At 50.8% G+C, this 23753-nt stretch overlaps 9 protein-coding genes across 9 annotated transcripts; 3 read left to right on the top strand and 6 right to left on the bottom strand.

Moving 5' to 3' along the window:
- Positions 1 to 321: 321 nt before the first annotated feature.
- On the bottom strand, positions 322 to 1392 carry PFICI_09548 (uncharacterized protein; the record flags this gene model as incomplete). The annotated part of the gene is made up of 4 exons (XM_007838129.1): positions 322 to 379; positions 444 to 488; positions 542 to 593; positions 663 to 1392. The coding sequence occupies 4 exons, from the start codon at positions 1390 to 1392 to the stop codon at positions 322 to 324; spliced, it is 885 nt and encodes a 294-aa protein (XP_007836320.1).
- Positions 1393 to 1481: 89 nt separating this feature from the next.
- On the bottom strand, positions 1482 to 1643 carry PFICI_09547 (uncharacterized protein; the record flags this gene model as incomplete). Its single annotated transcript, XM_007838128.1, has 1 exon — positions 1482 to 1643. The coding sequence occupies one exon, from the start codon at positions 1641 to 1643 to the stop codon at positions 1482 to 1484; it is 162 nt and encodes a 53-aa protein (XP_007836319.1).
- Positions 1644 to 2204: 561 nt separating this feature from the next.
- Positions 2205 to 4225, top strand: PFICI_09546 (uncharacterized protein; the record flags this gene model as incomplete). The annotated part of the gene is made up of 4 exons (XM_007838127.1): positions 2205 to 2287; positions 2475 to 2747; positions 2819 to 3256; positions 3322 to 4225. The coding sequence occupies 4 exons, from the start codon at positions 2205 to 2207 to the stop codon at positions 4223 to 4225; spliced, it is 1698 nt and encodes a 565-aa protein (XP_007836318.1).
- A 147-nt stretch (positions 4226 to 4372) lies between these two features.
- On the bottom strand, positions 4373 to 6465 carry PFICI_09545 (uncharacterized protein; the record flags this gene model as incomplete). Its single annotated transcript, XM_007838126.1, has 2 exons — positions 4373 to 6029; positions 6104 to 6465. 2 exons carry the CDS (start codon positions 6463 to 6465, stop codon positions 4373 to 4375), a joined length of 2019 nt encoding a protein of 672 aa, XP_007836317.1.
- Positions 6466 to 7213: 748 nt separating this feature from the next.
- Positions 7214 to 8943, top strand: PFICI_09544 (uncharacterized protein; the record flags this gene model as incomplete). Its single annotated transcript, XM_007838125.1, has 4 exons — positions 7214 to 7375; positions 7437 to 7625; positions 7673 to 7992; positions 8055 to 8943. The coding sequence occupies 4 exons, from the start codon at positions 7214 to 7216 to the stop codon at positions 8941 to 8943; spliced, it is 1560 nt and encodes a 519-aa protein (XP_007836316.1).
- A 1433-nt stretch (positions 8944 to 10376) lies between these two features.
- PFICI_09543 (uncharacterized protein) lies at positions 10377 to 12204 on the bottom strand (the record flags this gene model as incomplete). The annotated part of the gene is made up of 2 exons (XM_007838124.1): positions 10377 to 11046; positions 11108 to 12204. 2 exons carry the CDS (start codon positions 12202 to 12204, stop codon positions 10377 to 10379), a joined length of 1767 nt encoding a protein of 588 aa, XP_007836315.1.
- Positions 12205 to 17259: 5055 nt separating this feature from the next.
- Positions 17260 to 18795, top strand: PFICI_09542 (uncharacterized protein; the record flags this gene model as incomplete). Its single annotated transcript, XM_007838123.1, has 3 exons — positions 17260 to 17386; positions 17516 to 17802; positions 17863 to 18795. The coding sequence occupies 3 exons, from the start codon at positions 17260 to 17262 to the stop codon at positions 18793 to 18795; spliced, it is 1347 nt and encodes a 448-aa protein (XP_007836314.1).
- Positions 18796 to 19273: 478 nt separating this feature from the next.
- Positions 19274 to 21279, bottom strand: PFICI_09541 (uncharacterized protein; the record flags this gene model as incomplete). Its single annotated transcript, XM_007838122.1, has 2 exons — positions 19274 to 20593; positions 20659 to 21279. The coding sequence occupies 2 exons, from the start codon at positions 21277 to 21279 to the stop codon at positions 19274 to 19276; spliced, it is 1941 nt and encodes a 646-aa protein (XP_007836313.1).
- Positions 21280 to 21894: 615 nt separating this feature from the next.
- PFICI_09540 (uncharacterized protein) lies at positions 21895 to 23322 on the bottom strand (the record flags this gene model as incomplete). The annotated part of the gene is made up of 2 exons (XM_007838121.1): positions 21895 to 22945; positions 23024 to 23322. 2 exons carry the CDS (start codon positions 23320 to 23322, stop codon positions 21895 to 21897), a joined length of 1350 nt encoding a protein of 449 aa, XP_007836312.1.
- Positions 23323 to 23753: the final 431 nt, after the last annotated feature.

Here is a 23753-nt window from a genome sequence, read left to right as displayed (position 1 = left end):
TCATATGAACGATTGGTAATAATTGATCCAATGAAAGCTTCAAGGATGTACAATTTCAGTGATTCTGGGTCACTCGTCGGTATTCTGTGTGAATGTGAGCGTGAGCGATGACTTTGCAGTAGTTATGGTCTGATCCAAGAGCATCCCGCTACATCAATTTGTAACTGTTCATTTTTGCTTTTACATTTCTTTTTGGTTTGATTGCGAGTCATCTCAACTTTTTTGTCTACTAAAGCAGCTCCGCATTATACCGGTAATACTCTCGAGCATCAAGAGCTGCGCATGCTCGATCCACAACGGTCCCTTGCCATGAATTATTCTTTACTTGCCAGGCTCAAAAATTATTTTTTGATACTTCATGTTGTGGAAATCGTCGTAGCTAAGAAATTGAGGAATGCGATCAGTCCAAAGACTCACGATTGGGTCCAATCTCAGGCACTTACGCTTGAACGGCATCAGACATGGGCCTGATATTGTCGATCATGAAGCTGTGTATGTTTAGAGCTCGTACTTTGGGTGTATTCAAGATGTGATGGCTTACTCGAGATCATGCTGTTTTTTGGCTAGCACATTGAGAGCTTCGTTGAAAAGGCCTACGTGTCGGGTGTTAGCATCGTTACTATCAATAGGGTGGACCGCGAAATACACCGAGGGGCACATACTCCGCACAGGACATCTTCCCATCTTGATAGTCAAATTCTTTCCATAGGCCTCGTTGCCTGTCCATGGAATCTCCCCATTGTGGACACCGATACTAGAGATGATTCCCCATGGACGCAAGAGCTCGAATCCGAGCCGAAGAGCTGAACTGTGACCCACAGACTCGATCACGATATCAGCACCTCGCCCGTCAGTGAGTTCCATGATGCGGTCCCTGATGCCCTGCATATTGGTCTGAAAATTCCAAGGCTCGGCCCCGAGGGCTTTTGCCTGATCTAGCCTCGCCTCAACGGAGTCGATAGCAAGGACGTGCTGCGGCCGAAACTCTAGTGCGTTGACGGTAGCGCAGAGACCAACAGGTCCACAGCCGAGAAGAACGACTGTACTTGAACCAACTATATCTTGACTCAGGCCGGCAAAAGCGTTCTTGGCGGCAAAATATCCGGTAGGGAAGATGTCCGCCATGAGCACAAGTTTCTTGCTATCGATCGAGGGAGGGGCCTTGACGACAGTGCTGTCTGCTAGGGGCACACGACAATACTCTGCCTGGGCGCCATCAAGTACTTTAGTCCCAAAAAGGGCGCCCTTTGCGCAGCGAGACGATAACTGACGCTGACAGTAGAAGCATTCTCCGCAGCTGATGGTGAAGGGGGAAATGATGGTGTCGCCTTTTACGACCGTGACGACCTTGGATCCTGTCTCCACTACTTCACCAATGAACTCGTGGCCCATGATGAAGCCATTTTCAGACTTCTGGTGACCACGATACACATGCAATTCGCTTCAAATCAACCGTTAGACTTGCCGTTTTTCTCTAGAGATCAAGGTGTATCAGTGCTGACTTGCCTCCCGCATAGAGCCGTGTATTTGACCTTCACAATGATATCCCCAGCATCCTGGATGGTTGGGACTGGCCGGCGTTCGACCTTTACCTGGAGCTTACCCTGGAAGACAACTGCATCCATCGTGGGAACAGCAGCCATGGCGACGGAGAAGGATTATGAATTATGGAATGAACCGTATTTCTTGCCAGAAGACTCCAAGCTGTTCTCTTGTACTATATATAGCATATGCCTACTTTACCGGAACTGTTTTTCAGGGTATTGCCGTTTGATGTGCTTGAATAAATGACAATGGCCTTTCGTCATGGAGTTGAATGGCGAAATCGGGTCGATGAACCGACACCATGGCCCACTATAAGCGATATCGCGGCCCTTTGCGATTGGTCAGTCTGACAGCCTCGGCCTCAAGCTACCTTTCTAGGTTCTGGCACGGAAGCAACAGACTGTTGCCCCTCCCCAGATGACTCGGCTGTCGTTCGGCAGCGGAGAACCTGGCTAGTGAACATTGAATTAATTTCCCACCACTTGACTCCTCGACTTTGATCAATGTCAATTCAAGTCAGTATTACACATCATGATAATTTTCGCGCTGGCGCGTTGAACGTATGATCTGATAGACTTCCGCGGATATAGCGAGGATCAGATGTAGGGGGTCGCTCTGTGACCCAGTTGAAGCGAAAGGGTGACAGTTGCCTCTTCATTATGGCCTCGCAAAGCAAGGTCGGGACGTGTGTCAACTGTCGTCAGATGAAGGTACGCATCCTACCGTATATTGCTCTCGAAGAGTGAGGTAAGCTTATCATATGCTTGCAGGTGAAATGTGATCCAAAGGAGACATTTCCGGGGCCCTGTTCGAGATGTCGCAAACACACCCTTGGCTGTCATATTGATCCATCCTTTCAGAGGACCGCGAAACGCAAGCAAGTTGACCGGGCAAGAACAAGTGAAATTTATGCTGACTATTTCCATTAGACGTGCAGAGGATATAGAGAAGGAGCTGAGGGAAATCAAGTCAAATGCCACTCACGCTTCGCCTACACCAACGGCAAACTTGAGAACTTATCAACAGGGGTCTGGCCACTCCCCAGCAGAGCCCTTGCCCATTATCAGCACACCGCAATCCTTTGCAAATAACATTTACGCCGTGCCTGAATACGGCTCCTGTTTTATAGATTCAGCATTTGAGACGCGGAGAATAGGAGAACTGGAATTATCACCAGTCGCGATTGCAGATATTCTTAATTGGTGCGCGCTCGCCTGCATCACTTCTTCACCAGGGCTGCGTGGGATTTTACCTGACTAACGTTATCTTCTAGCTATTTCACATCATACCATCATCTCTTCCCCATACTATCAGAGCCTTCCATATTTTATCTCAACTACCCACGTTGCAGCCAGCTGCTTTTCTGGGTCTTGATTGCCATTGCATCTAAAAGCATCCCTAAATACAGCCAGCTTCACCTGCAGCTCGAACCCCATGTTAGAACCCTTGCCACCAGCACTGAGGAAGTAGTAGACCATCCCCTCGGAACTGTTCAGGCGCTTCTGCTGCTCTGTTGGTGGCCTTTTCCATTCAAGGCTCTCCGCGAAGACCCTTCTTGGATGTACGCAGGCTCAGCTACCCATATCGCGTTAAGGTCCGGACTGCACCGCCCATGTCACTTCTCCGACTTTGTGTATGGCGATCGACTTGATGCGATGGGAGTTCTAGCCTTCACTAAAGCCTGGATCGGCTGCTTTATTGTTAACCAAATGTAAGGCCGTATCTACCCCATCATCCCTTGCAGATCAGCATCCCTACTTACTCTGATAAATACAGAATTTCGAGCGAGCTGGGACTTCCGTGTACCGTACCTCTTGACTCGACCATACTATCGGTAGTTCGCGGCACGTCAGAAGTTGCCTTACCCACCGTTCTCGTACAACAATTGAAAATAGCATATCAGAGCTACAACATCTGTAACATTCTCGGGAACAATGATCTATCGTCCTCAGGGCTGCTAGCTGGGAGCACTGATATGATGAGAATATTTGAGAGAGGAATCCAGGAAGTTGAAACGCAAATAGGAGATAAGATGTCAACATACACGGAAATGGCCCTACTCAAAGTGAAGCTGCAACTATATTCCTTCGCCTTCACGGCAGATACCCAAAACATTCGTATCGACAGTCGAGCATCCAAATTTCTCTCTAAAGCAGGCCGCGACGCGACGCAAGTCATTGCGACGGCTGCCCAGCATGCCCCTTCTCACAGGCCCCTTCAGCCATGGCCGGCGACGGCAAGATCGTCCATTGTGTACGCGGTGCACGTTCTCCTACGTCTCTTGGCGTTTCCGGAGCACCTTGATCAGGACACGGCCAAGAACTACATAGGGCAGGCATGGGTGCTGCTACACTCACGCTCCGAGTTGGAAAATGACAGCTGGGCGCGACTTTGCGACATCATAACCTATCTGAGTAGTGCAGACTCAACAAAGGATCCGCCAATGGTCGCACCTGTGCAGGCGCGTATGTCAGCCAACATTGTCGTGCAGTCTATCTGGCAGGCTCGAGGCCGGTTCAGTGAGGATGTGCTGAGACAAAGACCTAGAGATTACACAGCTGCTGAGGCCAGAAGAGATCTCACACAGTTTGGGCTAGATCTCTTGTCAGGAACTCTCTTCTTGGACAGCACGCCGTTTGATGACATTTCAAACTCAATTTTGAACCTGGATAAAGGGTGAACTGGAGTCTTGGGTCAAGACAATCACGCACGGATCCGACCTTTGTCTCTTGCTATTTGTAGGCATTCGTGAGATAAAAAATGGTGGATTCAGTCTATGTTCATTTAATTACAAAGTTCCGACTTTTTTTTTTTCATCCTCGTAGTATCATTGACTCAAAGCCTCGAGCTTCTGCTGCAAACCTTCAGGCAGAGCGAGCTTGACCAGCGGGATGTACTGTTGAGAGCCATGAACATCATTCTCGAGATAGTCTCCTGAGCAAGCAGGCTGTCCCCGGCGTCTGCGTGGTATTGTAGCTTTGAATGCCATAGCCACGTCGAAAAAGTCACACCAAATAACCTCGTCCTCGGGTACACCAAAGAGGCGCGAGATGCATTTGCTGTCAAGCAAACCGGATGCTTTGATGGTTTGGTAGACGTCCATATTGTCAAACATGACATCGAGCGTAATCTCATACGGACCTGAGTTCTTTGAGCGGACCACCTTGGCAACATCAACGAGCGTCTGTGGCCTTCCCTCGAAGCATGGCTTAAGTTGCCTATGCACCGCCGCTTTGCCGTTGGTCATGAGTTTGGCAGAATTGGCAAGGTTTTTTGTCTGCTGGCAGACTGCCGCGCCCGAGGCGGTTGTTGTACCACGGATTTTGTTATATGTACTTCCATTGCCGATGGTGTATTCCTGCCAGCGGAACAACCCCCTTTGACCATCGGTATCTGTCTGAGAGGTCGATGCCGGCCGACAGCCTTCTTGACCTTCCGGGAGTGGCATGAGGTGATACACGGAGAATTCAGCACACTGCTTTGTCTCGAGCTCGAACATGCCGCCGATACCCATTGCGAAGTTGCCAGAGGTGGCCTTTTGATTAGGATATGAGCCATGAACGCAGTGAACCCTGACTGTTGAGGCAAGACTGGTGGCAACCTCCTGCGACTCGGCAATGCATTCGGCGACGACGAAGACCTCACTGGGCACGAAGTCAGGATTGTGCTCGTCGAAACCATACGTGTGGAAACCAATGTCCCACTTCTCGCTTATGTGACTATGCTGCGAGCCGGCAAACGCCTTGACTGAATCGAGGAACGAGTGGACCTGGGGAATGAGGATTGGGTCCTTGAAAGAGCCCATGGTTAGCGTGCGATAGCCTGCTACGCGCGCGCCCTCCAGTTTTACGGTGTATGTGGTACCTTCGTGACGACTGGCGTGAAAGACCGAACCCTGAACGCGAACTGTCCTGCCATCTTCGAGCTGATTAAATTTGGAATTTGCTATATCGATGTATCCTCCGGGTCCGATGAGCTTATCTGGTCGCGTCTTCTCGTAGAGGGTATGTGCAGCGACACTGAGAGGCGTGCATCGGGACTTGGGGTCGAGGGGTCGGATATCGAAAGTGAGGTCCTGATTCATAATGCCCAGCGCACCCGGGCCCTTGGGCGTAGCACACAGGCCGCCACACTCGAGGATCTTGCCCATGTGCGAGATGCAGCCTAGCTCCTGCGGGCTGAGATCCGTGTAGTCGGCAAGGCCGCGGGCACTGAGAGCATTCTGGACCGTGAAAGCCACATAAGGCGCCAGGTCGTAGGCTCGTCCTGCTATGAGGACATTGTAATCTGGATGAGCCTTGATGGCGTCGAGTAATGGTTCCGGCCCCATTTGAGCTACGATTCTCGGTGTGGCATCGACCGTTTCAGGCGTCAAGGCAGGCACCGACTCGCCACATCCTTGGATTTTTCCAGATGATAACTTATCGAGGACGACAGTCTTTGGAACTTCGGAGTAAATGGCAAGGACTTTAAGCTTCCAATCGCTGCGCCGAGTTAGTGTATCTCGGCTGAGACTTGGTCCCTTACTCTTTTCTTCCTTTTTTTTTTTGGAACTTACCTGTGCTCAGACTCTTGGGCAATCTCACGAATGATCTCCAAGAAGAGATCCACATGCTCATCGCTTCCATCGCCTCCCGCAGACGACATCAGCAGAGGCACTTGGTACTTCTTGCTGAAGCCTAGCAGCTTCCGAAAATCTCGTTCGTAGGATGAACGAGGACATGTTGTGGTACCTAGGGCCAATTTTGAGGGGCCGGAGTCCGTCGAACCTGAATCAAGGATGATTGCTGTAGGCGTGGCAAAGTGACTGAAGTTCTCGAGGGCGGCCTGCACTTGCTCTTCTGAAAAGCCATAACCCATCATACCAACGGGCGTGATGACCTGGCACAAAGGCCTAGAAGCAACATCTGCGGCAGTCATTGTAATGACAGGACTGTGATTGGTAACAATGAATCTCAAACAAGTTACCCGTGAGGAAAGGTGAAGGGGGAAAACCAGGGGGGGGGTTAAATGATTTTCAAATTATTTGTAGGGAGCGTCTTTAATATAGCCACCTGGAGTTTTGTATTTTCCCCAATCCCTACTGCGTCAAAAGCTGGAATTCACGGTATACTCCATGTATTATTCCCCAGTCCTCGACTGAGTTGCCGCGCGCCATTATGATCACCTGGGATTTCTCACAAAGCGATATCGCATCGGCCGCCGTGTCCGATGCCGAATAAAAAAGCGATCACGCAAGCCGTGCTCCGCAGCGCGAGCCCAAGACAGGGCAAGTGCAGGTGGCCCAGGCCAACGAAAACGAGGGGATCCAAACTTCGAACAAACCGGCCAACGCGCCATATTCCAAGTTTCCAGCAGTCCTGCCACATATTGCCGGTGTGGGTTGCGGGGCCCCGGACCCCATGTTGGATGACTCGTCTTTAGCTTTGCCCGAGACCTTGGACCTCCATTCATGGGGTGCGAGTGGCCATGCACGAGAATACCACCAACAGCTGGTCTGTTGAGTTAGTTCATAGTCCCTATGTATCTATAAGAAAAGCCAATCTGCTTCCATATGCTCCTATTTCCCCCACCCAACCAGATTTTAGGCTTATTCTCTTCAGTATTAAGCTCAGGTCGTATTTTTCTTTTTGACATTATCTTTGTTTCCATCCCATCTCAATACAGTATGTCACTCGACAACGAGAAGCCAGATGTCACCATGGCTGAAGTCAGGGGGGACCCCAAAATGACCCAAGAAGAAGCAATGCCCTATGCTCTTCTGAGCGAGGACGATGCTGCCTTTATGAACAGATTCACTGAGGAGCAGAGGATGAAACTCCTCCGCAAGGTTTGTAAACGCATTCACGTTGGCCTTGATCACTGACATCTGACTTGGACTGTGCCAATAGATTGACTGGCGCCTCATTCCTGCTTTGGGATTCCTCTACCTCATCAGTTACCTCGACCGTGCCAATATTGGAAATGCCAATATCGAGGGCCTCTCGGTAGACATTGGCCTCACCGGAAATCAGTTCAATGTTGCTCTAGCCATCTTCTTCATTCCATACATTCTCCTGGGCACGTCAACTCCTCTCCTCGTCTTGGCGTGAAGAGCAATTTTCTAACGCGTACAACTGGAACAGAGATCCCCGCGAACATGGCACTCAAGTGGTTCAAGCGCCCTTCGCTCTGGATCGCCATCATGACAACGACTTGGGGCACTGTCCTGCTCTGCAGTGGCTTTGTCCGGAACTATGCTGGTCTGCTTGTATGTCGTGTGCTTCTGGGCGTGACAGAGGCGGGTTTCTTCCCTGGCGCTATCCTCATCGTCACCAACTGGTACAATTGGAGTGAGGTTGGTGTCCGTGTCGCCCTCTTTTACACATCAAGCGCCTTGGCCGGTGCCTTCTCAGGCCTCTTGGCCTATCTTATTGCCAAGATGGACGGTATTGGTGGATACGAGGGGTGAGTCGCAGCCGCATATGGGCTTGGTCACCGACTGGGGTTTACTAATTCGTCTTTTACAGATGGCGATGGATCTTCCTCCTAGAGGGCGGTGTCAGTACCATCATTGGACTCGCTTGTCCCTTCATAATAATCGACACACCCGCTGCTTCAAATTGGCTTACCGAAGACGAGAAGCGCTACTTGACTCTGCGTAAGGAGATTGAGGATGGTGGCCGCGAAGTCCAGGCCAAGGGCCACAAGATTACTGGCAAGGTCGTATTGGCCACCCTGACCGACTGGAAGATCTACCTACAGGCCATCATCGCGCTTTCCAACACTATCCCCAATTACGGCTTCAAGTTTACCATGCCCCAGATAATGAAGAACATGGGCTACACCTCGGCTAACGCCCAACTCCTCACCATCCCGCCTTATGTGCTGGGGGCTATCAGTGCTTACTTGTCAGCCCGCTTTGCTGATCGGTTCAAGTGGCGCATGCCCTTCATCGTTGGGCCCCAGATCTTGGTTCTCATCGGCTTTGCCATCACTTGCGCGTACTCTCAGGATATTAAGAACCGTATCGCCGAGAACTACTTCGCTGTCTCTCTGGCTTGCATCGGTTTGTATCCTATCATCCCTGGCGCCAACGCATGGAACTCGAACAATCTCGCAGGTCCAGCGAAGCGAAACGTGGGTATCGGTCTACTAGGTACTTTTGCCAGTGCTGGTGGTCTTGCAGGCTCCTTCATCTACGTCGAGAGTGAGGCTCCGAAGTATCCCACTGGCTTTGGTATGTCACTTGGTATGGCTGCTGCAGGCATTGTAGCGGCCCTTGCTCTAGAGTTCTTGCTATGGCGCATCAACAAGACCAACGAGAAGTACACATTCGAGGAGATCAAGATGAAGTACACAGATGATGAGCTAGCGGATATGGGTGATAAGTCGCCTTTGTTCAAGTACAAGCTGTAGTGGCAAATATTTATTTCGACCTGATCATCGACGAGCAACGTATGTGGTGAGATAAGCTCTATGGCATATTTTCTACATCGTATCCAGTCTGCGGTATCCCCCAAACCAACTTCCCTTTCTTTTGCCCTGATATCGTGTTAGTACCCTAAAACCACACCCACTACGTTTGGCGAAGGAATTTGCGATAACGCTGTGAATACTGCGATATCGCCTCGTAAGTTTGCGGTACCGCCCGTGGAGCTTAGTGTCAAATAGTGGATGATAATTTCCATGCACCAGAGTAGGTAGATAAACGGCCGCTTTATTAGCACCAGAGCCGGATCCAGAAGGTCGTATCCGCACACCTCCACTCCTAACCATCCATACTCTGCGTTGCCCACCCAAGTGTGTGCTTGCGATGCCCTCACTATTTGATTCCGGCACGCACTCCATTTTATGAAAACCTTGTGTTTTCTATTCATTTACGTCTCCATTAATTCATCATCCCATGACAACACAATCCAGCATTAGTGGTTTAGTGGTAAAATCCATCGTTGCCATCGATGGGCCCCGCGTTCGATTCGCGGCTAATGCAAATCATCTTTTTGTCCATTTTGCTCATATTATATTTAATTCCTTTTGCCCAATCTTGATGATTGATTCTTACTTTTCATGGTCAAACAAGAAGAGAGAGAATAAGCTTGTTTGAAGGCGCCCCCATATTGAGTAGCTCAGGTGTCACTCGAATTTCAATATTGCATATGCCCATTTTTCAAAGCTTGGTATTATTGTCAGCACAACAGCTTAACATTTCCGCCCTGTTTCTTTTACTTTTCGTCAGGTCTTGTTTGTCCTGCGTACCTTGGTAAGTATATTTTATTATCAAAACACCCCGGCGAAATAATGGCCGAGTACATGAATCGCTTGGAGCGGATGACTATCTTTTAATCTCAGCCTACCGAACGAACATCCTAACCGTAGGATCCGGTATTTTGTTATAAGACACTATTGGTCAACCCATCGACGACGTAACTTGGAGGAGGGAGCCTTCAGGCATTGAATCAAACCGAACCTCCTTATGGAGATCTAGAACTCTATGGAGAAAGATTGGAGATCGGATGGGTATTCTTGGAACCCGATGCAACTCATCTACCCTTATCAGGCTGGGCGGCATCAAATAGAGTCGTAGAATCGCAGACATTACTGCGATAAGTAATACTGCTGTAGTTCTCCAGAAAATATATAGAAGTAGCCTTCAACCACCTGAGCAGACTGAGAATCAAGTCCAGGAGTTTTTCAACGAAGCTTTTCAACGAAGACCTCACCTCAGTGAGTATCAAGTTGAAGACAAGTACGAAATTGGAAAATGATATCAATAGGGTAACTGCATCAACCATGAAAAGTCGGATTTCGATCATATATAAATGCTATTTTGATATTCTGCCAATCTGACTTCAGATCAACATGGAGCCAGTGACAGCGAAAAGTCCTGCGACCAAGGACATTACAGTAATGCCGTGACTCGTGGCGCCATTGCTAGTCGGTGTCGACGTCGCCGCAGTTCCCGTAGCTGTCGCAGATGCATTTCCCGAACTCGAACCAGCCTCCCCATCTACAACCACCAGTCTGTCCGCAACACTGTAATCTGCGGGGATTGGCGACTGAGCCTGGATGTATGACACGAGAACCTCATCCATCAGATCCAACACGGCACCATCAACCTCCTCGAGGAAGTTGTCGCCACCACCAGTCAAAAAGTCAATGGTGACAACATTGTAGTCCTTTTCGCTATCAAGCGGCTCGCCGCCAATAGTCACGGCGACAAGGCGGCTGCCTACCTCGTTGTCGGGGTTGTACTCGACCTTGATGTTCTTGCTAAGCTGGAGCAAGGAGCCAACCTCTTCTCCCGTGAACTGGTTCACCATGCTGACGAGGCCCTCGAGAATCTTCCACAGCGTCTCGCCATCGTATGTCACCTCCACGATGGAATTTCCGAATGGGAAAGAGGTGAGGACTTCGCCGCGGGTAATCGTGCCGACGTCGATGGTGGCGCGGACACCACCACCATTAATAAGGGCAAAGTCGGGGGAGCCTCCCCCGTCGAGACGATACTGGTACATGGCACTGTATGCTTCTGTCAGCTGGAACTCCACAGCCGAATAATATTCGTGCAGGCATTACTTACTCGGACATGAAGCCACCCAGGACGCACTCCTCGTCATAGCACTTTGTCTGGTCCAGTTCCACATTGGTTTCGCCAACCTCCTCGGAAGCAAAAGCCTCAAACGGCACTCTCCAAGCATCAATTTGGGTCTGCAGGTCCTCGTCCTGCGCGGTTGTGTTGGTCAAATGGATGGGCGCTCCGTGGTATGCCAGAATCTTGCCCTCGCTGTCGTAGGTGACATCGATATAACCTAGGTACTCGCCCCAGCGGTAGGCCGTGACGATGAAGACCTCGTCGCCGTCCTTGTTGGTCTCAATGGTGGGGTATTTGCCCTCGGCGCCGTCCATGTCGCCCAGCAGGGTGTGGGAGTGGCCGCCCATGATGAGAAAGAGGCCCGACGTCTCCTGGGCGAGCCTAATGTCGATATCGTAGCCAATGTGCGTAATGGCGGCGATGCGCTTAATGTCGGTGGTGCTCTTGATCAGGTCAATCGTGTTTTGGACGGCCTCGATGGGGTCGCTAAAGGTGGTGCCCTCGCCGGGCGAGCTGATGCTGGGGACCTCGTCGGTGGTGACACCAATGACGGCCAATTCGTACTCCTCAAAGATGTGGTACGGCTTGATGGTCTTGTTGAGCTTCTCATTGTCGGAGGCGATATTGGCCGATATGATGGGGAACGTCAGGTTCTGGAGAAACTCTCCCAGCACGTCGTCGCCGGCATCGAACTCGTGGTTGCCCAGCGTCATGGCGTCAAAGCCCATCTGGTTGAGGGTTTCGGCAATCTTTTCACCTCCGTAAAAGGTATAAAAGAGCGTGCCTTGAAACTCATCACCGACATTGAGAAAGAGGCTATCCTCATGGCTCGGCCGGGTCTCGTTGATCACCGTCTTGACTCGAGCGTAACCGCCGTAGCATCCCTTGGCTGGGTTGGTGCAGTCTGTTCCAGACGAGGAAAACTCGTCCAGATGGGCGTGGACGTCATTGATGTGGTAAAAGGAGATGTTGTAGTTACCATCGCTGTCAATGAACCGCTTGCTGAGCCGATTGCTGTACAGCGCGTCCTCGGCAACTGCCAGGCCAGCCAGTGAGGCAATGGCAAATGCTTGTAGTCTCAGCATCTTGTTGTTATCGCCAACGACACCTCAGTATACACAGGCTGCAGGGTGATTGAGAGCGAGTGACCATCAATTGAAAAACCCTCGGCGAATGCAAAAAAACATGCGCAATATGTATATCAGCTCCCCTGTAGATACACAGCTTTGTGGCGTTTCTCTTATCAGAAATGTCTTCGCATCCGGCCGAACATTGGGACGCGTCTTTGCGGTGTATCGCGACGACATCGTGGGCAGCATGGTTGGTCTGTATCTTTCTCTGTTCCTCCGAGAGGGGGCAAGCAAGGCACCGATGCTCGCCAAGATCTGAAATGGCTGGCGACACCGTGAACACCCGCATATCAGCAACGCATTTGTTGTCTTGGCCGCCAGCATTAGCACCTTGGCGCACGGCGCGGCAGACTTGGCGATTCCCGGGTTTTGGTGAGCGGCACACACAATCAGCTCCTGGTGGAGTTTTTTAGACTGTCCGCTTTGGTAGTTGAACCCCGTAGCTGCTCGGTGTTGCGAAAGATGATGGTCGGAGATGATGGCTTCACGTGGCTCACAAGAGCCATGTTGTAGGTTCGCATCTTGACCGCCGATTACCGGTGGATGGGGTACTTTGAAAGATGACTTTGTTCCTTGCAAGCATAACTCAGATCACTTTGGCCTTATCGCTCGTCGAGCTTTTGATTCCTGATAGCATGTCACGGCTGTGTGATATAATCAAGCCTTCATTGTGATGGTCTACGATAAGCAGTGAAAGAGCGTCCTGAGATAGTCCTCATAATGATCTCTCATCGTAATCCATAATAGGTTTGGATGATCTAGCACGTCGCTCGCCAATAGAAAAATTGCCGAATTTCTTGTTAGCTTTTTTTTAAAGAAGATATAAAGAGAAAAAGAAGAAATAAACAAGATTTCTTATTTATTTGGAAATATTATACAAGAACGTTATCGAAACATCTCTTATCTGGCCGGCTGCAACACAGCTATTCTGACTTATGCTTATATGAAAGCCGGTCATTCGATATATATGTTTCTGTTTTTATACCCTTGGTATAGACATGGACGACTTGAGTCGTGGGTTTTCGGTCATGGATCGTGTCGCCTATAAGGATCATGGGCGAGCTGCACTGGATTGTGGAAGGCGCTAGTATATCATACCAACCCTACGACACCTTTCGTTCATAGCCACGCAAATGCCGCTTCGTTTCTCTCACCACTGGTGCATTCACTGAAGAAAGACAATGCACGTTTCAACATGGAGCATATGCGAGCTCATAGGTACGGTACTTGGGTATTGAGGCCTGTTATGGTTTGTTTTGACGATCTTTTGCGGCTGGTCACTGAGTCTACGTCACGATGCCGCTGGCCGCAAACTTCCGCGATACCGCTTCCCCTTCAAGGTTCGCTGATACGTGGGTGCAAATGCAATCATCGCTGCTCAGAATGACAAAAGCAAAGTGTCTGACTCTCTGAGCGTGACAAGACCTGGTGCGGCCCAGAATAAATGGCAGTGCTACACGCAACGCGGAAGGCGGTAGGGCTGCCCGAGTTCCAAAGGTCCATGAAAAACCGGAGAGGAGAGCTCGTATAACCCACCGCATCATGATGCTCAAGTCAATGAGACAAAGGTCAATCCAGACATCCGGAATCCAGACAATAAAAGAGCCGGTCTGGACTGTAGCGGCAAGAGAGAAGATCGGCGGGTTATTGTGGACTGTCGAACCCGCACAGACAATAGACAGACTGCTTGATCTTTGATCGGTCCGGTGAGATGTAATGCATGATCGTCGAGTGATTGGCGATGCTAATTCGAGGCTGAAACGGTTTTGGTGGGCGCGCGGTTGTTTTGGCCCCAGGCGGTTGGCACGCAGAGTGAGCCCAGAACACCAACACTGCCGCAAAGAAGCGCTGAAGATACAGCGACTCCTAATTTTACCAACATTAAAAAAGATGACTGATCATGATCTTCAAGCGAATGCCTCACGTCTGGCGTACATAAGGTACAAAGTTACATATTTACGTACTTGTGTGTATGCTGTCAAAGATGATCCTGTCTGACACCATCTCACCTATATCCTACAGACTCGTTGAATCGGCAGAATTGACTGGTTGGCATGGCTTGCTCCCCTCTCGGTACCGCTTCCTTCTTGCGATCCGGGGCACTGGCAACCGAATTCATTGGTGGGCATTTTTCCCGCCGTACCTTTCACCTATGTGATGTCGGGCCGCTTGTCCATAGACGGGGGCGGCGGCGGGGATTCCCTATGCGGCTCGCTAAAACGCTGCTCAACCGGCTGTAATGATCTATCCCTTCTACAGCAGGTCCAGGGAGAAAAAGTGACATTCCGTGGCGCTGTGGCTTGCAGATCCAACTCAACGTTATTGGAGACTTTGACCTCCCAAAGTTGGCACGTGTGAAAGTTGCGCCGTCATTCGTCTCTCGTGATCGACCAATTGCGATGAACGCTGATTTTCAGGGACATTTTGAGGGAATAATAATTTCTCAACATTTCTTTGGGGCTCCCACCACCTCGTGAGTTTTTGCCAAAATATTCTAGACCTTTGCTAGGCCGATGGCACGCAGGGAAGATAAGCAGAAGGTTGGCGCCGTTGTCGATTCGTTGCGCCACGGGTACGAGGTGTACCTGTGTAGAGCTGGACAATTGGCTCCGAACAGTGGTGGATTGGTTGTATTATAGCGGCCAAAATCACTGCACCCAACCACCAAAACCCTGCCAAAGGAACTACCCCCTGGACACTGGAAAATGTGGAGGGCCGCCGACAGCACCGACAGCCACTCGATCTGACCGGGACGTGGGTACCGGATCTTGGTCCAAGGAAATTCTGGAACGTCGACATTCGCTGTCCATTGATTTTCAGGAACCGCGCGCTTTTGGAAACACGGTTCTTGGGGCAGTGCATCTCGTTTTGGCACGCAACACAGCAGCACCTCGTGTGACGTTTTTCCAAAATACAATATTCATGACGATGATGACATCCACTAAAATTTGGTAGCAACTCGTTGGCTTGCTGCTTTCCGGGTGTCGTTTGTAGTTGAGATGAGGTAGACAGAAGTATACCACTTTCCGCCACGGAGATGGATTCCCAGTATGGCAAACCCCCCAAGATATAGTCGCTGCTGGGATGAGAATTCAACTACTGTGTACATTAGCTCCCAGCCATTGATCCAACCTCTTCTGCCATCTAGAAATCGATATTCACTGCATACTAATCGATGGGCGCATGCTGAACACAAGAAAGCACCTGAAGTCCAAGGACTTGGCACGATTCCACTGATAACCCACCTTGGCCATCGGCATTTCATCGTGTCCATTCAGCATTCACCTTGGCCCTCAGAAGTTGTGCTGGCTCTGTCACGATAATCCTGCTCAGGGACAGTCGCGTTGCTGGCGCTCTAGTCCCCTCTTCCTGACCTGAAGGCCATTTCCCAGGGGCCCAGAAACCCACAGATCCACCAACTTTTGCCATTGTCTTTTCCCATACCTGCGGCAGGCGAATCAACTGCATCTCCCCCGCTCTTCTCCTCCTCGACCACGCCTCGGGGCCAGCATACACTACTCGAGCTACTGTACAAGACACACTACACGTGCATAAGGCTTGCAGGTTTGGGGTGCCAAGGATCAGCTGCAGTGTCTAGGTCCCTGCTTCTGGACCCGGCGATTGCAGCCATTGATACCCCTCGGCGTTACGACGGCCAGGGACCAAGAGATAACGTACACACACCACTACAATTGATAGTAGCAGTACATGGTATGTAACCAAAGGATGAGGGAATGATAGGTAATTGAAGTTGCTGCTGTGATTGCTTCGCTAATGTTCTTCTACGTTTGCAGCGGTTGATTGCCACTGTCTTGTTCCAATCCGGTAATAAGTTCCTTTAATGCTCGTATGTACTACCCAGTTACCATCCTGCCCTTGCTCCTTCCCCCCAGTCCAGCGACTGGCTGGATGATTGAGGGGCAACATGAACCTTGGGGGGGACCCTTTCTTAGCGACATCGATCGACCAACGCACATATTGCACTACTACTCTGTCTACCTTTAATGCTTGTCTACATGCAACCTTGAACCCACCAAATCATTGTCTGTTGCCGTTCTTTTTGATAACAAAATCACCTCAGGTTGGCGAGGTATTTGGCACTGTTACATTTCGCCACTTCTAGCCGTCCGTATCTTGCATTGAAAAGAAGAGCACGCCCCCTGACCCAGATTCAGGTACGATTTTCGATCATCGTACTCTCTCCTGTTCCCACCCTCGTATCTCAAACTGAGGCAAGGCGATTCCCCACAGCGGGCTCACTTAAGAAAGGAAGAAAGAAAACAAGCATCATAAGGGAAACGTCATTTTACAGCTGCAGAAAGCACTCTCTCTAACTGTACCGCCAAAAACAGCCCTGCTTTTCAATTACTCCTCATCTTCCCTTGCGCACAACCCCTGACGCCCGTACCGCACATCGTTCAAGGTTGGACGCAAAGAAAAGAACACTTTCAGACGGACTGTATACAACCACTTCAGCACTACAATCGATTCAACTGGTATACATACATACCCATCGTTGAGACATCTTGGGACCACGAGACCGGCTCTTCTTCTTTTGCACTAGTCTGTCTCCGCAGCGTCCTGCTCCCCTTGGCGCTGTCGCCAATTAGACACCCAAACGACACGCGTTTCTCTACGTACTCGCTAATTTCGGGACGCTGAACCCACTGGACCTGGATCAACGTTTCTGGTACAAACCCAAACCCCTGGCTAGTCCCCTAGCTTCGGCATAGCCACAGCGATAACCATAGCATTGAAACATCGACAGACAAGATAGACAGCTACCGAGTTGCAAAGCTGTCAATTATATCAAATACCCATTGTTCTCCCCAGGACAGGGCTAGCTTTTCTTCTTGTCTTTACGAGTTCTTGCTCAGTCCTTTTTCTACCACTGTTTCTTCGTCGTCCTCTCTCCCACTCTCGAGACTGGACTTTGCTCACGAACTGAGCCAAGCGTTGCTCTACACACTGATTTAAGCAAAGCCGGAATTCTTTGTCAAATCAGTCACCATGCATATCACCAAGAAGTTTGATCGGGCGTTCCAATGGGCCGGCGAGAAGATGGGCCAGGAGGTTAAGACGGGTGTTTCGGACGATTTCAAGATGTTGGAGACGGAAATGGCATTGAGACACGATGGTAAGTACTCTGGCTGCGATACACCAAGGATTCTATAGGCTGTGGTGCGCGCCACAGCTTATAGCCTATACCCGCATCAGCCTCCCGTACTAGGTGCCTTGCATATGCTGACTGTTTTGCGACTTAAAGGAATGGACAAGCTCCAAAAATCCATGAACGTTTATACAAAATCGCTCTCAAAGCGATGCGATGCCTACGATGACAAGGAAAAGGCGCTCCCAGTTAGTTTCCTGGGAAGGACCATGATCAGCCACGGCGAAGATTTCGAACAGGATTCCGAGTTTGGCAACTGCTTGATCGCCATGGGACAGGGCAACGAGCGTATTGCCGGACTACAAGAAACTTATGCTGCACAAGCTTCTTCGTACTGGTTGGAGGGCTGCGAGCGGAACCTCGCAATGATGAAGGAATACCAAGTAAGCTGCCCCATCAATAGCGTCTTTCAAGTATGCCCATATCTAACCCGTAACAATTAGAATGCACGAAAGAAGTTGGAGAGCAGAAGACTAGCCTACGATGCGAGCACCGCAAAGCTGCACAAGTCTAAACGTGAGGACGTTAGACTCGAGGATGAACTCCGATCGGCCAAGGCCAAGTACGAAGAGTCTTCCGAAGACGTATATCGCCGCATGCAAGACATCAAGGAAGCCGAAGCCGAAGCAATCCAGGACCTCACAAACTTTATGGATGCTGAGCTCGAATATTATGAACGATGTGCTGAAGAGCTTCGACGTGTTCGTGCCGCCTGGCCTGCATCGACCGGCCAGCCCTCGTCCACTCGTGGCGGCAACCCAGACATTGGCCTGTCTCGTCGAACCACCCGATCTCGAAGCAATACGGCGCAGTCCTTTGGTGAGCGCAACGACCGCACAGAACGCTGGGCAACTCGGCAGGATATCTACGAAGAGGAGGAGCCAGCTCCTGCACCTGTTCGCTTGCCTACACGCTCCGTACGCCAGGCCAGCAGCGGCTCTACAACTCCCATCTCACCACCTCGTCCTGGCTTTAACCGCTCCAGCACCCACGGTGGCACATTCGAGGGACCGCGCGATAGACCAGCTTATCGTGAGCCGCCACTGCCGCCGCCTTCGCAGGAAGCCCTCCGAAAGAGCAGTGTTTCTGCTGCTCCCGTTCCCATCAACGTCGGTTCCCTCAGAGGCAACCTGCGGCCTGTTAGCCGAATCTCGACAAACACGTCACAGGATGTTTTTGCCGATGATTACGACACAGCTACAAGCAGTGGAAGTCCCGACTATGCTCGCAGCGAAAGCCCCGCCACCAGCTACGGCAGCTTGAGCAGGACAACAAGCAACACCGGGCTGTCGATCAAGAAGGCTCCGCCGCCGCCTCCCAGCCGGGCCAAGAAGCCCCCGCCGCCTATTCCCCAGAAGAGGGAACTGACTTACTAGAAGTAAGACTGGAGACCCTCTGGTTTATCAGTTTGCCTCATCCCTTTTGAAACGAAAGTGGTCATATTCCCCTCAGACGCTATTGGCGTTTGAATCCATTCATATACGGTGGAGTCAGTGGCTTATACCTTATTGATCGAGATATGAGCATATTTTACATCTCGGCAGAGAACGCTTCGAGCGACTGTCGAGCTATCTGGAGTTGAAAATGACATGTTTTACGGCAGGGCGTTAGGTGTCTTTTGTAGCTGAAGAACAGGGTATTCTATATACAACTCAAGTTTAGAGCAGGAATCGACATGAACTGGTTCATCTCAATTAAATCAATCTTCTTCGCAACCTTTGCCCTTCGACGAATTACCGACCATTCTTGTGTGCTTTGTTGATCTATGGTTTTCAGCGACTATCATGTGCAAGCAAATAGTGCTGAGAAATAAGGGCCAGCAAAATCTGATCACAGTCTTCACAGTTGCTGCAACTAATATATATTCAAGTCACGGAGCTGCGTCTTCACATCCTCCCAATTTCTCAAAATTTCTCCATCCATGATGCCGTGAATATTGGCATCGCCTATCATCATATAGCCGCCATCAGTATCATCTCGCGCCCGCAAGACAAAGGGGACTGCAGCACCCATAAAGACACAAACGACATCCCCCTTTCTTACATTGTTGGGCGCAGTGCCGAGATAGCCCCTACGTGTTCGGACTAAACTACGACCAATGTTGTAGTGGGAGGTCATGTGGCTGTAACGTTTTGACCTCTCCGAGACCTCGGCATCCGAGGTGCTAAACATCGTTGGCTGGGGCAGCGCATGAAGCCCAGGAGGATAAAAATTCTGATGCGGCGTCTTTTGCGGCATCTCTTGCAAAGTCCTTATCCACGTTAGCCAGGCTACAAAGTCTCTAACGTGGTCGCTATAGACCTTGGTTCCGCAGCGGAAAGAGTGGAAGCCATAGGTTTGGCGGCACGACGCCGTCAGAGTCATACAGTACGCCGCCATAATGCCCTGTACGGATTGGTAGGGCGGCCGGCCAGCCTCGGGGCTGTATGGCTCCCACGGCGTTAGCGGCGAGAACAGCGGAATGTGTGGCTGATCGGGACCGTTCAAGGTCCAGAATTTTTGCTCGCACACGTCTTGCACGACGTCGAACTCAAAGCCGCGTACCTGCAGCGCTCGCCCTGGAGACGGTAGCAGAGCCAAGCGTGAGGCAGCCTTGGCGTCTTCGGACACGGCAGTGGACATTAGGTGGTACCATACGATGCCAATGTTTGGGTTCTTTCTTTCGCGGTGCCAACACGGCACCCACGAAGGAAGGCGGAGCTCTTCGTCGGGATCCTTGTGTATGTCGATCGTGGTCAGGACAAAGAAGGGGTGCTTGGGCCCAGTTAACAGCCGAAAGGCCACGTCGGTGTAGATATCCTCAGCCGACCGGCGGTAATCGGGCACCAGCTCGGGGTATTCACTTCGAAAAGGCGGTAGATGCATCATGGCGTACACTTTATCGCGGGGGTCTGTGGCGTTGAAACTTCGATGTGATGAAAGTAGCTGTGCCAGCATCGGGGGCTGCCCGCCGTAGCACTCGGGGCGCATGCCCAGAATGTTGAGCCCAGGCGTACCCGAGGAGAAATCTTTGGATATGCTCCATTGCCGGTGGCGCTCCCTGAAAGCGGAATGATTCACATGCATGCCGTTGCGCAAGATCCATTCAGTCGTATAAAATAGCGGCGCGTACCTGGTGGTCCTATCACCGCAGTAGAAGAGAACATTGGGCGAGAAGTAGATCTCTTGAACGACCTGCTCACATATGTAAACATCAGAAGACATGGCTTTAGAGCAGAAGAGGGTAGTAGTCAACTCACCCAGACACGAGAGAACCATTCTCGACGTAGGAAACGAAAAAGCGAAAACCACCTGGGTGAGTTGATGGCCGGAAGACTCTCATCCAACCCGATTCGAAGCGCCTGCATCGGGTCTCGACGATCTCTTTCCGGCTGACTCTCCAGCTCCTCCATGGAAATACCCCGGCGTCTGCACACCATCTCTCCCATGAGCTGCACGATATCCAACGCCACGGCAGAATGCTCGTCAGCTTGTCCGAGCCATATCGCGCACGTCCGGCACGACTTGTAGATTCTGTGCATGATCTGAATCTGTTGCGACTTCTCGTCCAGGTCGGTCTGATTGATACACACGGCATCGGCCCACAGCGTGCGCCGCCGGTCGGGCAGACGTAGCTGTCTGAAAGCGTTGAACAGGTTTGTGGTAACCCGGAGGAGTCTGCCATGGCAGGCGACTTGCTCGGTCACCGCGGGGTCGCCCCAGACGTACGATAGCGCTTCAAAGTCGGGGTTGGTGGACAGTGAAACGGTCTGCAGCGAGATGGCGATTGGATCTTCGTCCGTCCCAGGCAGGATGTCTAGGAGCCGAATGTCGTCCGCCTTTTCCAAGCGCTCGTATTGGTAAGTCTCTGGACTCGTCATTGCGATGCGCCTGTGATGCGCCAGTGGCTGGAGCCTGTGGCTATCCGGGTTCAGCCTCATAAGGGCTGTTGGTTGTACAGGAAGGGCCTTACTTCCCATTATGTGCACCAATCGCCTTTTACGTAGAAGAATCATGATGAATATTATCTTCAATTTCTACGGTACGGTCGTCGTATCAGCCTGGTTGGATTTGGCCTTCGTGCTTATCATATTGGCGATTCATCAAAATATTCCATTCCTCGTGTGCAACGCCAATCAGTCGGCAATACGTTGCCACAAGCGGCTGAGCAGCTGAGTACTGGATCCCGTCTATTGCCGCCGTATGGCAGAACATGGCGCATGGCGGCTCCCCTGAGCCTGTATCAGCCAAGACAACTTCCAAGGGGTTTTCCAAACACAATCACTACAGTATTGGTTGTTGTGCTCCAATTCGATATTTGCGAATTTGACACTGCCAGGTGGAGGAAATCTATATTCGAAAAGATGTAAAAGTATATGGTTTATACAAGTCTCATGCTTGATCAAGGACTCGGTACAGAACATATGCAGTGCTACAGTCTACGTACTATATCATTTATTTTTATGTTTATTTTGATTCTCTGTTGCAAGGCGTTTTCATTTGTGACTCGATGTATCGTGAACCGCTGACTCATCTGGGTTCGGAAGAAAAGACAGCCAAGGTCCTTCCTTCATGTAACTAACAAAGCCATTCGCCTTGATATGATCACTAATCCATGGAGAGATTCGTAGGAGAGCCCTCAGCCACCACGTCTCCATGGCCTCATATCTGGTAATGTAACCTGACCTGCTGACAATCAGGTTGGCATGTGGCCGCTGTCTCTTCTCGTACTCGTCAAACACTGACACCAGTTCTTCTTTGGTCGGAGTCCTCGCTTCTTCCGCGACGCATCGGTGCACCCAGGGCACGAGCTCATTCAGGAGGTGCACAACGCCTTCAACGGCAAGGTTACCGCCAAGGCCGGGGTTGACCGTGGCCTTGTGCACAGAGTCTCCTACCAGCACGACTCTGCCGCCCGAGTGCCATTTTGTTCTCAGGACGCCTTCCTCCAGCGGCACCATCGCGGCCTTTTGTCGTCCCATCCAGAGGTCTTGAAAGGTGTAATTTGATCCTAACTTGTGGTGCCCGTACTTGGAAATGGTGGCCTCCATCTCCGCCTCGGTGAATTGGGGCGTGTTGGGCGTGCGGGTAACGCCATCGCTCTTCACAAAGAGGAACCAGAATACCAGCCCGGGAGCCCCGGCGGCCGCGACGCCCGAGAACCCGCGGTAGTAGACATTGTGCACTTCACCGGCGGCCAGGAACGGCTCGCCCAAGTGGCTGGAGTTGACATTGGCCGAGGTGGCAAAGATGCAGTGGTGGGTGCTCTCAAAGCCCTCGCGCATCTCTCGGGCGGCAGCGGGATCGCGGTCCTCCATCTTGTCGGCCAAGAGTCTTCGGATGGAGCTGTGTATGCCGTCGGCGCCAATCAGCATGTCGCCGACGAGAGTCTCGCCTTGATCGGTGGTCACCTCCACACCATGTTGAGACTCTGTGTATGAGACTACTCTGCAATTGGACCGGACGCGCGTCTTGTCCTGGATTTGGTTATAGATGCACTGTAGCTCGAATTTACGTTCCATGAATGTAGTCCAGCGGCCGAGAGTCCTTGTACCAAATATTAGTGGTTACCTCCTGTACTGGTGATTTCGTCCCGAGGCCGCGGTACTTTCGCATTCGACTCACATCTTGGATATCTCGAGGAGTATCTTCGAATGATCAAGAAGGTATCCATGTTCATCATAGTGATATCGTTGGCCTAGAGGGTAAACCCTTTCCTTGATCTCTGGCCAAACACCAAGCTGTTCCATGACCCTTTGGATATGTGGATGGATGGATATGGACGCTCCCGCATTTGGCGCAATCTCCTGTCTCTCGAGAACTAGAAAGTCGATACCCGCCTTCCCTAGAGCCAATGCTGTAGTGAGTCCTACCAGGCTGCCGCCCACGATGATCACGAGAAAGGGAGCGGCTGAGTGCGCCATGGTTTCGCGAAGAAATGGATATCTTCTGGAATTTCGTTTCGTAAAGATCCAAACCGCGTTGACTTGTGCTTCTGTGGATTCTTGAAATGACTTCCCCGCGTGTCCAGTATGGGTCGATTCCTGACCAATGTGCGAATCTGCATTAATACTAAACGAGACGAATGGAGAGGGGGCCTTTTGGCACACTATACCTGAAAGGTAACATCGAAGTCAAAACGTCAGATCACGCAGCCTGCAGGACCGGATGGTATCTATTGACATTTTTGGTGTCAGTCCATCTCGAATCTACTGTTAGCGCTCTCAAACCTGATGCTCTTGGCATCTAGGCGCGTCGGTTCTTATAAAAACATTTAGGTCTCTGCACGTGATTGAAATTATATTAAAGATGGAATGGAGCAAAAATGTATTCACTGGGTTGTATCACGGAAACA

This window comes from Pestalotiopsis fici (genome assembly GCF_000516985.1).
Source record: "Pestalotiopsis fici W106-1 unplaced genomic scaffold PFICI_Scf_6, whole genome shotgun sequence".
NCBI classification, from domain to species: Eukaryota; Fungi; Ascomycota; class Sordariomycetes; order Amphisphaeriales; family Sporocadaceae; genus Pestalotiopsis; species Pestalotiopsis fici.
Note: the sequence above shows the minus strand (reverse complement) of the source record. Positions and strands in the feature narration are given on the sequence as shown.